This window comes from Gopherus flavomarginatus, chromosome 20, assembly GCF_025201925.1.
Source record: "Gopherus flavomarginatus isolate rGopFla2 chromosome 20, rGopFla2.mat.asm, whole genome shotgun sequence".
Taxonomy (NCBI): domain Eukaryota; kingdom Metazoa; phylum Chordata; order Testudines; family Testudinidae; genus Gopherus; species Gopherus flavomarginatus.
In genome coordinates, this window is record NC_066636.1 from 25,184,649 (window position 1) to 25,198,029 (window position 13,381).

General features: G+C 61.4%; 1 protein-coding gene across 2 annotated transcripts; it reads right to left on the minus strand.

Annotated features, from left to right (window-relative positions):
* Positions 1-1,726: 1,726 nt before the first annotated feature.
* On the minus strand, positions 1,727-13,030 carry ENTREP3 (endosomal transmembrane epsin interactor 3). 2 transcript variants are annotated; one of them, XM_050930060.1, is made up of 12 exons: positions 11,054-13,030; positions 10,045-10,101; positions 9,667-9,777; positions 9,077-9,208; positions 8,664-8,771; positions 8,107-8,267; positions 7,633-7,732; positions 6,496-6,580; positions 5,580-6,170; positions 5,129-5,197; positions 4,495-4,757; positions 1,727-2,708 (listed from the first exon to the last, which is right to left on the minus strand). In XM_050930060.1, exons 1-12 carry the CDS (start codon positions 11,270-11,272, stop codon positions 2,535-2,537), a joined length of 2,070 nt encoding a protein of 689 aa, XP_050786017.1. In that variant the 5' UTR covers positions 11,273-13,030; the 3' UTR covers positions 1,727-2,534. The 2 variants fall into 2 exon arrangements, with proteins under 2 accessions (XP_050786017.1, XP_050786018.1); XM_050930061.1 differs by lacking the exon at positions 11,054-13,030 and having other exon boundaries at positions 10,041-10,100.
* Positions 13,031-13,381: the final 351 nt, after the last annotated feature.

Genomic DNA, 13,381 nt, shown 5'->3' on the forward strand with positions numbered 1-13,381 from the left:
GCCCAACTCTCCCCTGTCCCTGTGTCCATCTTGCCTCGCATGGATTTTCTCTCTCTGGCACATGCACTCAGCCCACTGCCTGCACCTGCAGTTCCCCTCAGATGCCTCTTTCCCCCTCCCCCACCAGCTTGGCCCCCATTCCCAGCAGCCTATGCTGCCCCCTTCCATCCCCCCCCCAATCCGCTGAGCAGTTTCCCCAGGGAGTGTGCAAGCTGCTGCTGGTAGCCCAGGCCAGTCTGGTGGTGTGTCTCAGCTGCACAGCGAGGGAAGCACTCTCTCTTTTGGCTCAGGGTAGCTCCTGCCCACCCACAGCTGAGGAAGCAGAGCCCAGGACCAAGACTCCTAAGAAGCAGCCCAATCCTCCAGCCAAAAGCTAGAGTGGGGCTGGAGCTGGGAGGGACTGGCCTCCTCCAACGCACGTGTGCACCGAACAGATCCACCCACCGAGTGCAGGCTCATAGAATGTAGGACAGGCCGGGACCTTCAGAAGTCACCTAGTCCAGGCCCCTGCCTGGAGGTAGGAGTGAGTATTATCTAACCCCATCCTGACAGGTTTGTCTAACCTGTTCTTGAAAACCTCCAGTGACTGTGATTCCACAATCGTCCTAGGTCATTTGATCCAGTGTTTGATTCAATGCACATACCTCCACACACACGGCCCTCACACCTTGTGCCCAGATGCACACCTCCCCCCGCACGGCCCTCACAGGCTGTGCCCAGACGCACACCTCCCCCCGCACGGCCCTCACACCTTGTGCCCAGACGCACACCTCCCCCGCACGGCCCTCACACCTTGTGCCCAGATGCACACCTCCCCAGAGCCCTCACAGGCTGTGCCCAGACGCACACCTCCCCCCGCACGGCCCTCACACCTTGTGCCCAGATGCACACCTCCCCACAGAGCCCTCACAGACTGTGCCCAGATGCACACCTCCACACACACAGCCCTCACATGCCTCCATACACAGATGCACCCCCCCCCACCCCACCACCTGCAATGACCAGATTCCCCCCACACACACAATGCCAGAATGGGACCATTGTCCCTGTCCCAGAGAGAGGTATGTTTTCTTTCTCATGACAGATTAGTGAGGGCCCCAGGGCTCCTTTTCCCACTCTCCTGGATTGAGCCAGAGCTCTTCCCAGCTGCAGAATGGAGGCAGCCAGTGCAGGTCCACGGCAGGCCGGCCAAACACCAGGCAGCCCAAGCTGGCTCCCAGGGGTGTATAACTTTATTTGGTTTCTTGTATAAGTGTCAGTGCAGCTTAAAGCGCCTGCAGTGGAGACTCCCTGCAGGAGTTCCCAACATGCTTCCTGAGGTAAAAAGGTGCAACCCACACTCCCCCTGCCCACCCCCCCCACCCCACCATCCCAGAATGGGGAGAGCTGCATCGCGGCATGCAGCATACAAGCAAAGGCAGCGGCTGGCGGGGGAGGAGGAGGAAGAGGCTGCCAGAGCCCAGGGATGGGGACTCAGTGCACAGAGGGCTTTGGTTCTGCCCCTAAACCTGGTGGGGCCAATTGACCCCAGCTCCCAGAAGCCCTGCTGGAAGCTGGGCCTTGGTTGTGCCCTGGCCGTAGCCCCATTCTCAAGCCAGAGCGCCACCGTAAGATCCAGGCCCACAGCTCAGGCCAGCCCAGGGTAGGGCGATGAGACGAGCTGGAGCAGGCGACAAAAGGGAAGGTCACGCTCTAGGGGAAGGGGCTGCAGCCTCCGTTCAGGGGCTGCGGACTTGCCAGAAGAGGAGGGCAGTTGTAGGGAAGCCCAGCTTGGTCTGCCCGGCCCCTCCTTCGCCCACTCCAGAAAGGAGTGCATAGCATCTAAGGGGAGCAGGACTGAGTTGGGCTCAATCTCCCTGGCACAGATGGCGAGCATTCCCTGAAGGCAGGGGCCACATGAGGCACAAGCCTGTCGTGGGAGGACATCACCGGGCACATTGAGCCCAGCTTCCTCACCCTGGGAACCATGTTAGCGTCTGAACCAGCAGACTGCAGAGCAGGAGGCAGGACCAGGCTCAGCCCCTGCTCTTGGGTTATTACTACAAGGAGGGCCTGTATGGACATCCCCTCACACACACACAATGCGCAATAGCCCTGTCCAATATACAGCAAGGGCTTCACCCCAGGAACACCCCAAAGTACGCTGGCCCCTCGGAGTGAGCACGGGGGCAGGCACTGCCTCTCAGCACAAAGCAGGCTGTGTCCATGTTCCCCAGTCCCCAATGCAATCTACAGACTGCAGCACCTCCTCCTTCCCAGAGTCCCACATGGAGATCTGCCGAACCAGGCCACGATGCTCTGCCCTTGGCAATCTGCGTTTGTGTCCTCAGCTTGTGCTTTCTCCCACTGTCACCTGGCAGTGAGGAATGTCTGCAGGGAATGAGCCAGCCCAGCACCGGGGGGAAGGCCTGCCCCGGCTGCTTCCAGTTCTCGCTGTGGACCCCAGGTAGAGAGCCTGATGCTGGTGGAGACTCCCAGCTGGGCTTGGGCATGAGGGGGGTCAGACAAGGCTGAGGGCAACGTGGCGGCTCCCCTCAGAGGATGCTCTCTTTGTAGACCCCGTTGAGGCTGTGCGGACGGCTGCGCTCCAGCCGGCGGGCAGACAGGAGGCGACGCAGCGAGGAGGTGGAGCTCAGGTCCCCACAGCTCTGCAAGTGAATCCCTTCTGGCAGCGTGTGCTCTTCTGCCTGCCACGGGCTCCAGGGCACCTGGCAAGCCACAGCAATAAGGGCAGGGATGAGGACAGCAGGAACCTCGCCACAAGAGCACATCCAGGAGAAGCCCTGCCAGGCAGAACAGCCCCCAGCGAGTGCTGGGATGCAGACTGGAGGGGTGGGGGCCGCCCCAAAGAGGAGCCCTGAGAACCCAGGGAGCAGGCACCTTCCCCCCAGTCACCCCTGAGCAGAGAGAGGCCAGAGCCAGGAGGCAGCTGGCCCTGGTGCGGGACAGTGAGAGCAGGCTGTGACTCAGCTAGGCAGCAAGCAGAGGTAGTGCCTGCTGTCCCGGCCAGGAAGGCAGAGTAGCCTTGGGACTCCCCAGAGCAGTTCCCAGTGCACAAAGTCAAGAACAGCTTCAGGGACCCAGGGAAGGATCAGAACTCTCCAGGATAAGTAAACAATCTCCTGGGTCTCAGGCCCATCAGGTCTCTCACAGCGGCTTTAAGCTCCCAAAAGGGACGAGCTGTGACTGAGCATTGTCCCAGGGACAGAGCTGCCCTGCACTAGGAGGGGAAGGTCAGTGCATAAAGTCTCAGCTCAGATGCCAAGATCGTGACCTAAAAGCTTCATCAGAGCAGGGAGCCTAACGGCAATCTGGGGAGATGGCTGCAGGATGAGGAACGTCAGCATGGGTGGCCTGGAAAGGAGAGTGCAGGGGAAGAGGGCTGGTGACATGCGGCAAAGGTATGCACTGGGCCCACAAGCTGCAATTACAGACCGGCCAAGCCCCAGAGTTCCTGGAGACTGTTACCCAATGCAGGCTGGGTCCTTCCAGAGCCTCCTGCACTGAGCAATGCAGGCAGCACCTCACCGACCTCCACTAACCTGGGAGCAGGGAAGGGTCATGGGCACCTTTTTACAAGTGGGAAACAGAGGCCAAAATGGGACTGAGTCAGTGGCAGAGCCAGGAGCACTGAAGGACTCAGGAGTCCCCTGCTCCCAGACAGGCCCTGGACCACAGGGACACTGAGCTCCAGACTGCAGAGCCACATCCTGGCCCTACACGTCCCACTGATGTGGGACCCATCCCCTCTCCTAGCTGTAGCCGCCATTGCTTCCTCCATGAAGCCCAGGCGGGAACCAACAGAGAGAAACAGGCAGGCCCCCGGCTCCTCCAGAACAAGGGGCAAATGCTCCCGAAGCCCAGGGCATGCAGGAGCCCCTGAGAAGCCCTGCTCAGAGAAAAGGGAGCAGGACCGGCTCTACCATTTTTGCCGCTCCAAGCAAAAAACAGCTCTGACTGCAGCCGCCCAAACTGCAAAAAAAGCCCCCCAGACTGTGCTTCCCCAAGAAGGGATGGGATGCCACGCCGGGCACATGCTTGCTCTGCTGCTGCCTGGAGCCGGCCCTGAAAGGGAGGGGCAGCTGAGAGCGCCAAGGCAATGGGCAGGTGTTTGCAGGGGCTATGGCAGCCCGAGGGCCAATGTGGCCTGGGGGAGAACATACAGAGGGTCATGTCCCTCTCATGAGCTCACTGTTGGGCACCCAACCAGGCAAGCATAGAGAAAGGCTGGGATAATCAAGGGTTAATAGGTTGACTCTGCAGCAAGTGGCTTCAGGACGCCATCGCCCAGCAAGAAGGGACCTGGGAGCCCCCAGCCAGGCAGACTCCCCAGGGAAGGGCAAATGCAGGGGAGGCCGAGGTAGACAGGACTGGTCCTGGAAATGCCTGTAGGGGACAATCCAGGCCTGGGCCCAGGGGGATGGGCAGCACAGGGCCTGCTGGGGCTTCTCAGCAGCCCTGCACGCAGAGCGTGGCCAACACGGGAGCCCCTACCTGTTTGTGGCCCTGGGAGCCATGCCCAGCCATCTCCACACCAGACGCCAGGCTGCGCTTGGATCTCTGCAGGAACCTGGCCAGCAGCCCCCGGGTACCACGACAAACCTTCAGATCCCCCAGGGAGCGTGTTGCTGCCTTCGACAGCTGCTGTGTCACCTTCTTGGGCACTGGCAGCTGGTTCTTCCTGGCAGAGGCGGCCCGGAGGAGCTGGGGCGAGTCGCAGTGCGAGAGCCGGAACAGGCAGGCCTCAGAGCACAGTCCTGTAAGGAGACCGGCCAGTGAGAACCACGGCCGCAGGGGAACACGGTGGGGAGGGGAGAAAGCACCGGTCCCATGGGTTCCCAGAGGCTGTGGCCAAGAGGCCCAGACTGCAATGCACTCCGTGGGGGTGAAGGGCCTTCCTACTGAGCCAGCCTCCCCCAGCAGGGGATGCTCTAGGGAGCAGGGCAGGAGCACTGGTTGTGGGGGAGCTCCAGGCTACTCTGCTCCCAGCCGCCCCCAGAAGGGGCACTACAGCACACTGCCAGCCACTTCCAAGTAAAGGCGGTCACTCGTCAGGCCCCCAGTGATTTCCAGCCCATCCCCCAGGTCTGATGTCGGACACTCATCCTAAGCCTGATTCAACCCTGACCTGTATCTGCAGAAGAATTGGATGCATCATCCTCCAGCGCTTTGGTATAAAGCAGATCCCTCAAGTCGACTGGAAGGAGAAAGAAAGCCAGTGGTAAATACTCAGGCTCTACCCTCCTCCTGCCCCGATCCCATCACAGCTGCGTGCAGCCGTTCCCTCACACAAGCACTGTGCATGGGTCTGCCATCGCACACACTCCAACCCCTGCATGGGCCAGTGGCACCCACCCACTGCCAGGGGTGCACCAGTCCCCTGGCATGAGCTGCATATCAATCTATGCACCAATTCCACTCTGTGCCTGCAAACCGCACTCACCCAACCTATCAGTGACCACTGACGAGCAACCCCCGGAACACCCCTTGGTCCATCCCCCACCCCAAGTGCGTGAGTGAAAACAGACTGACACATGGGCACCCACATCAGCCCTGCTCCCCCTGCAATTCCCACCTACCAGGATCACCGGCAACAGCAATGCCGGGGTCGCTGTGCGACCGCACGAGCGGCCGTTGGCTCAGGCCCCGGGCTGGGCCCAGCAGGCAGGACGTCTCACTGTTGCGTCGCTGACGGCCGCGGTGCCCGCGATCTGAGTACAGGGAGCCAGTGGAGCTGGTGCCCTGATGCCCTGGCAGCAAGGTCTTGCCCTTGAGTCGCACCTCAGGGAAGCAGGGCCCAGCGCAGCGAGCCAGCCCTTCCAGACGATTGCAGCTGTGGGTGATGGCCCCGCCTGGCTCCAGGAGCCTGTCGTAACTGGGATCAGGGGTGGAGCAGGAGTAAGAGCGCTCCCCCCGCACCCGGGGCCGGGGCATATCCTCGAAGGGGCCCTGCAGGCCCAGCGTGGGGCTGTGGGGATGGTGGCCACACTGCACGCAGTCCATGCTCAGGCAGTAGTCTGCGCGGCTGCGCTGGATGGAGCGGAAGAGGACGTAGTCCACCGAGCGCATGGAGCCCTGCAGCTCCAGCAGGCAGGAGTCTTCCGAGGGGCTGCTGTCGCCAGGGATGTCGATGATCTCGGACATGACCAGGGAGCCACTATCCATGGACGCTGCAAGGCACGCAGGCAGAGCGGGATGCACAGGGTTCTCTGGGAGGGATCGGAGCACGTCCCCAGGGTACCTGCCTTGGGAACTCCAAGCCCAGCCTTGTGGGGGACCAGCTCACAGGCACAGGACTCCCAGCTCCACCCCTACTGGGCACATGCCACTGTCCTTGCACCCAGCCAACAGGGACAGCGCACCCATACGGTGCTCACGAGGACTTTGCCCCCGCCTCTCCAGCCCCCAGCTCCCACCCAGTCATGGGCAGACGTGGGCACAGGCAGCTCCCTCCTCCCAGGACCCTGCCCCCAGCTGCTGCCCAAGAACCGTTACCTTCCCCACTGAGCACGATGGAGGGGACGTGGTCGCAGGTGCAGCCGTGCGACAGATCCGTGAGCTGCAAATCAAACAGCGTGGCCTGCAGAGTGGGCAGAATCACGTCACATTACAGAACCATACGCAGGCCGTACGGGCAGGGAGATGCTGCACACTACGCTCTCCCCGCAGCCACTGCTCCTGCCCCACAACGCCCCCTGCTGGGAGAGGCTGGCACTGGCATAGCCGGGAGCTCCCCCTAGTCAGCACTCCTGCCCTGCCCCCCCACAGCACCCCCTGCTGGGAGAGGCCAGGGCTGGCATAGCCGGGAGCTCCGCCCAGCCTGTTTTCCTGCCCTGCCCCCACTACAGCACCCCTTGCTGGGAGAGGCTGGCACTGGCGCAGCCAGGAGCTACCCCCAGCCAGTGCTCCTGCCCCCCAATGCCCCCTGCTGGGAGAGGCCAGGGCTGGTGTAGCTGTGATAGATATAGCAAACTGTAAGCAGTGTGCTGTGGCCAGGTTGGCCCCAGGAGGTTACAGAGACAGGGCTAGTGAGGTAGGCTGCTACCTCAACACCCCACCCCAGTCTCTCTAGCACCACAGTGCAGTCAGTGATAGGCTGAGGAGACAGCAGCAAGAACGTGCACTCGCACCCGGGCCCTCAGCGTCTGGGTCCCCTGGAATCCATTACGGTTAGAACATTAGAACGGCTGTACCGGGTCAGACCAAAGGTCCATCTATCCCAGAATCCTGTCTTCCGACAGTGGCCAATGCCAGGTGCCCCAGAGGGACTGAACCTAACAGGCAATGATCAAGTGATCTCTCTCCTGCCATCCATCTCCACCCCCTGGCAAACAGAGGCTAGGGACACCATTCCTTACCCATCCTGGCTAATAGCCATTTATGGACTTAACCTCCATGAATTTATCCAGTTCTCTTTTAAACCCTGTTATAGTCCTAGCCTAGTCCTGCATCCCCTCACCCAACCCAGCTCTGGCTTCTCCCTCACCCTTCACTTTGTGGTTTGACCTGGGGCACCCTGAGCCCCTGGTGAGAGGACTGGGCCAGTCACCACCTGCTCCTCACCAGCCCCACCTCTTCGCACAACGGCCCAGCGCTGGGCCTGGCCAAGCCAAGAGCCCCTGGGCTCCTTACCTGGCTGACTGCCCGGAGTCCCATGACAGTCTCATAGGATGGGGGGAAGTCGGTAGGGTAGAGAGGCACAGGGCTGTCCATGGAGCCGTTATAGGTGATGCTGTGGGTCCACATGGGAAAGGTGCATCAGCCACAGTGGGGCACCAAACCTCCCATGGAAACAGCCTAGGGGAGGTCCAGGCTGAACCCTGCCTGGAGTTACCCCTGGGTCCCCCCTAAGCCCTGCCCTGGCCTCCCCCTCCCTACCTCTGCCCCCAACCCCAGCTTGGCTCCACCCCTGCTCCCAACTACCTCAGACTTCCCTGTCCCCCAGCCCCACCTCAGGTTCTCTCCTCACTGCCCTCCCCCCACCCTGCCCTGTGCTCCTGCTGATCCTGTGTGTCCCTGGGGTCCCCTCACCCACACCTCAGCAATGGGCTTCCCCTCCCTGCCTCAGAGCCCACCCCACTGCCCTCCCCTCCAGGGTGTCAGTACCTCTGGGCATCGGTCTCGGAGCTGCAGGTGTACTCTGGTGGATAGTACGGGGGCGGTGGCACCGGGGGCACAAACTCCTCCAAGTCCATCATGTTCTGCAGGAAGGGGTCTGGGGGCGATGTGCACTCCAGGGTCACCGAACTGGAGCGCTGCGGGGCCAGCTGCAGGGAGAGGGGAGTGAGGGGGAGCCTGCCAGCGCCCCAGGACAGGTGCCTAGGTTGGGTACAGGACACATCGCCTTCCCCTGCTGTTGGCCCTACTCACCCAAAGAGGTGTCGGGGGAGCAGCTCCAGTGCCCCCTACTCCAAGTCCCTGCACATTGCACCACTGCAAATTCCAAGGAGCTGCTGCTTGCGTCCCTGGGGACAGGCAAAGCATGGGGATCATGGGCAGGGGACATCCCCGCCCCCCGGAGGGAAGGAGATTGGAGGGCAGGATCCAGTCCCAGCCAGGTTCTCTCCAGCTTCCCCAGGGCCTGACCCTCCAACCCTGAGCTCCTGGATTCCTGTGGAGCGGAATTCTCTGGGAGAGGAGCCGCAGGCCAGGCTAGGACTCACCACATGGATAATGTCCAGGGAGAAGATCTGGATGCAGCACATGACAGCTGAGAGCGTGCAGACAACGGTGGAGAAGATGGTTAGGCCACAAACACTGAATAGAAGATCCTGGGACGGAGGAGAGATGGGAATGAGTCCCAGAGATGCTGCTCAGGGTGTGCGTAGGCTCTGTGCAGAAAGCAGAGAGCTCCCCCAGACACCAAGCTGCCTACCCCAGTGCCCCCCAATGCAGAAAGCATAGAAAGGACCTCCCAGATACAAGCCACCCAGAGAACAGCCCCACCACAGATGCCAGCACCCTCCACCCCAGTGGAGAGATCCCTGATCAGGCTCCAAGCCCCCCCGACTCCCCCACAGAGAACCCCTGCAGACTGCAAGCCTCCCCACCTGCCCAGTGCAGCCAGCCCAGTTACCTTCAGAGCCATGCGGACGCTCCGGCAGTCAGGGCTGGGGAACATGGTCAGTGTCTCGCCCTGTCTGCTGCAGGCAGGTCCCATGGATGGGTACTCAGAGAGGACCTGGCAGCAGACACAGGAGTCTTTCTCCTGGAGGGAGGAGAGACCCAGAGTGAGTACGGTTGTCAATTCTGGTTGGATGTATTATTGGAGGTTTCGTCATATGGCATAATCTTTAATTAAGATTAATCTTTAATTCCTGGAGGGTTGGCAACGCTCAGAGTGAGGAATGGCCAAGTTCCAAGGCCCAGACACAAGGAATCCTGCCACTGCCAGTAGGTCCCCGGGAGACCCAGCCAATAGGTCCCTTCCGCAAGAGCCAGCCCCAAGTGTCCCAGCCTAGCCTCTCTTCATGCATCTGGGATACTGCCCCTCCCTCCCATGGCCTATGGCCCATTGCCCTGCTCCAGGCACTCTGCTCGGCCACAGGCATTGATCTGCAGCCTCCCCCAGGTGTGCCCACTCCCCAAAGGGCTATCACCCAGCCCCGGCTGTCCCAGCCCCAGGAGGCAGAGTTCCTCCAAGGGCTGGCCTGGGTCAGGCCTTACCCTAGTGCAGGCGTCCAAGGACTTCACCAGCTGAGCATTCTGGCAGGAGAGGATGGAGCCAGCGAGGCTCAGCATGATGCCCAGCACGGAGAGCAGCGTGAAGAAGGTGATCTGCAGGCAGGACAGACAGAGGCCATGAGCTGGGCAGGCACATTAGGAGAGTGAGAGGCAACAGGCCAGTGTGCATGTTAGAAGACTGCACACGTGATACAGGCATGTGTGCACAGGGGATTGTCTCTTCGCTCTGCCTCCCCGTTCTGGAGCTGGGTGGGGGAGAAACAGGGGACTGTGGTGGCCCAAGATAGAAGCTGGGTGAGGGGCTGGGCCCTGCCCTGGGTCAGTGAGGACGCCCACAGCCCACACACAGGACACACCTACCACCAGGGTGAAGGGCCGCTTCCAGGAGACAATGCCGACGAGCCCGGACAGCGCCAGCTGGGGGGACAGAAGCACAGGAATTACAGTGGGAAGGAGAGAGGAAGGGCAGGAGGCCTGAGACCCCCACAGGCCACGAACCCTCCTCTGAGCCCTGTAGCCCCCAAAGCTGGTCCCAGAGGGACTGGGGCCAAGGCCGAGCCTCAGGAGTGGGGCCCATCCCGGGTGGCAGCAGCAAGGCCAACAGGCAGGAGCCAGAGAATAAGGGAGCTTGAGGAAAGTGCTGATTCAGGGCACTCTGGAGAGCCCAGGGCCTGCAGGCAGCTCCAAGCAGGACAGCAGGACCATGGCCAGGCACCCCCGGCAGGGGTCTGTGCTGCTGGAACAGGCAGGAGGGGTGGGTCCAAGGTGAGCTGGGGGAGGGGGTGTCAAGTGTCTGGAACACAGAGCAAGGATCCAAGAGCTGCTGAGGGCCTCTCCCAGCTCCTCTAGGCCTGCAGCCCCATTGGTAAGCCAGGGACCATCCTGAACCCCTGGGATAGTAAGGGGATAATAAAGGCTGTTGCACACCCTCCCCCCTGGGCCAGGGAGGGCTACGGCTGATGGCCTCGGAGATGGGGAAGTAGCAGTAGCACCATGAGGGCAGTGAGCTCGCCTGGAGGATGTACAGTGGGAAGCCAGTTCAGGGGCATTTGCCCCAAGGCCAAATTCCCAGCCCTGCCACTACCCAGTCTGGGTGCCTTGGACCAAGAAGAGCAGGGAAAATGCATTGCTGAGAAGTATTTTGGAAACTCTCCTAGCCAACAAAAGCTAGAGGGGAGGAGTCTTCCCTCCCCCTTCCCCCAGCCACACAGTAGCTCACTCCCACTGACTCCCCAACCAGACCCCGGAAAAACCAGCAGCACACACAGATGGCCATCCAAGGCCTGGGCCAGCACCTCTGAGCTGCTTGGGGACTCCCTAGTTTCCCTGGAGATGGCAGCTCCTTGTCTGTGAGAACCAGGAGACTCACCAAGAAGCCGGCCCAGGAGGGACAGGAGTGCCGGACCTTGGTGGAGGGCGTGATGGTAGCTGCCACAAGGCTGAAGGTGATGATGAGGATGCCCAGGATGACCTGAATGAAGCCCAGCACCAGCAGGATCTGCAGCCAGGTCCTCTGCACTCGGAGATGGGTGATGCTGCGGGAGGAGCGGCCAGTCAGGGAATAGCTGGAGTCGCTGGTTGATGGCATGACTCGTTTCCAGGTCAGGAAAAGACAGAGTTCTGGCCCAGGTGGTGCATGGGAAGCCTGGTGCAGTTAACGGAACTGATGCCAAAGGGTGCAACAGTCACAATGTGGGGCTGGCTGGCCTGCCCAGAAAAGCAGCCAGGACCAGATCAAGCGACACTTGCTTTTCTGGCTGAAATCTGTGCAGTTTTTGTTCCGTTCTCTCTGTTCCTACTGCTCTGAGCTGGCCACGTGCTGCCCCATCCACCCTGGAGCTGGGAGTGGGGATTCTGGATCAGGCGGGATTGGGGACCCTGCTTTCTGACTTTGGGGTTCACTGTACCAGCCTCAAGCACTTTGGCAAGGCCAGTCTGGATCCAACTCTTCTCAGTCACAGAACAAGCTCCCCTGGGATCCTCCGTCTCAGCATCCTGCCCGGGGCGGAGAACATCTGGCTCAATACTCCTCACCTGACACGGAACATCTTCTCAGAACCTGGGTGTCCCACTGTCTTCTGCCATCCCTGAAAGCAGCTCCAAGGACTGCATGGAGCTGAGGTTGGAGGCACCCAGGGTCAGACCTGCAGGTAAATGTTTTGCTCCATAAAGACACAGAGACGTGATGGGAGCTGCCCTCTCCAGGCCAGGGCTCTGAAACCAGAGGAGATACTGGAAAAGGGGAGCAGCCAGGCTTGATGGGATAGAAGTGTCTCATCCACCCTCCCAATTGGGTTTAGGAGCATCCTCAAATCCAGTTCTCTCCCCAGGGAGTTTGGAGAGGGTCACAGACCAGCTAGGAAACACTGAGTTCGCCTCTCTCCCAGTGAAGGGTTCTCAGGCAACATTGACGCTCCCAGCTCCAGAGACTTTCCCCAGCTTCCACTACCGAGAAGAGGGTAAAAATGGACCACTCTTCCCCGAGCTGAGCGCTCCGGCTCCAGGCTCACCAGACAGCCCTGCTTAGCAGGGACTTGCCCTGCTACCATCCCCACTCCCTCAGGCCTAGGGACTGAGCTGGGTTCACTTAACTTGAATGCTGGGATGGTGTTTCAATCCCCAAACACCCCTTATGTTGACATCTAGGCAGCAGCCAAACAAAAGGTGGGGGAGGAGGAGATACCCAGCAAACAGGAATCCTGCCAGGCAGAGCTGAGCGTAGAGTCAATTAAATGTTATCCATAAGACTGTGGGGTTCAAGACTCCTGCACCCAGCAGCTGCTGGCTACAGCCAGCCACGCGTTGGCCCTAGTCCCGGGCGGTCTGCAGGGCAGGGCACGACAGGCCACTTCCCCCATGGCGAGTCCCCTATTAACCCATCTCCGGCAGGCGGGATGCTCAGGCGCCAGATAGACAAAACTTAGTGGCTCCTAGAAGATTAATGACCAGACAGAAGCCGCCGGAAGCCCATGGAGGAGCTTGGTGCGAAGAGGGAGGGAGCAGCAGCCGGTCCAGGTGCAGACAGCGGGATGGGGCAACGGCTCTGCACTGCAGCCTCTGCCCAGGGCAGTTCCAAGGCAGGCTCCCGAGAAGCGAGGCCCGAGCTGCCCCCGAAGCTGCAGCGATGTGAGGGCTCTAGCGCCAGGGTCCCAGTCTCCGCAGCGCCAGCCAGGGTCGGTGCAGGGGGCGCGGGGCTCCCGGTCTCCCCAGCCGGGCGCCAGGGAAGGTGCAAGGCTGTGGGGAGCGGAGGGGGCTGGAACCCGCTTCTGCGCCTCGCCCCGCGCTGCAGCAGGAGCCGGCCGAGGGAGGAGCCGCGGAGTCTACGCTGCCTCCGACTTGCATCGCCCCGGAACGCTCAGCACTGGGCTGATGCTGCGGGGAGGGGTGGGGCGAGGGGACACGCCCCTTCGCGCTGCACCTTGGGAGTTGTAGTCTCGGGGAGGCGGGGCCGGGAGGGCCAGCAGCACGCAGATGTGAGCCACGGACCCGGCTGGGGCCCTGCTCGGGCTAGAGAGCGACCACATGAGCATCAGGCTGCGCTGGCCAATGAGAACGCGGCCAGGCTTTCGGGGGCGGGGGGGCCTGCTCCAGCTGTGCCCAGTACTTCTTCCAGGCTGGGAGGGGGAGCCCTCTCCAGCTGTGCCCACTGAAACTCCGCTTCCCCACGCCCACACACACAGCTGGAACTGCCCCAACA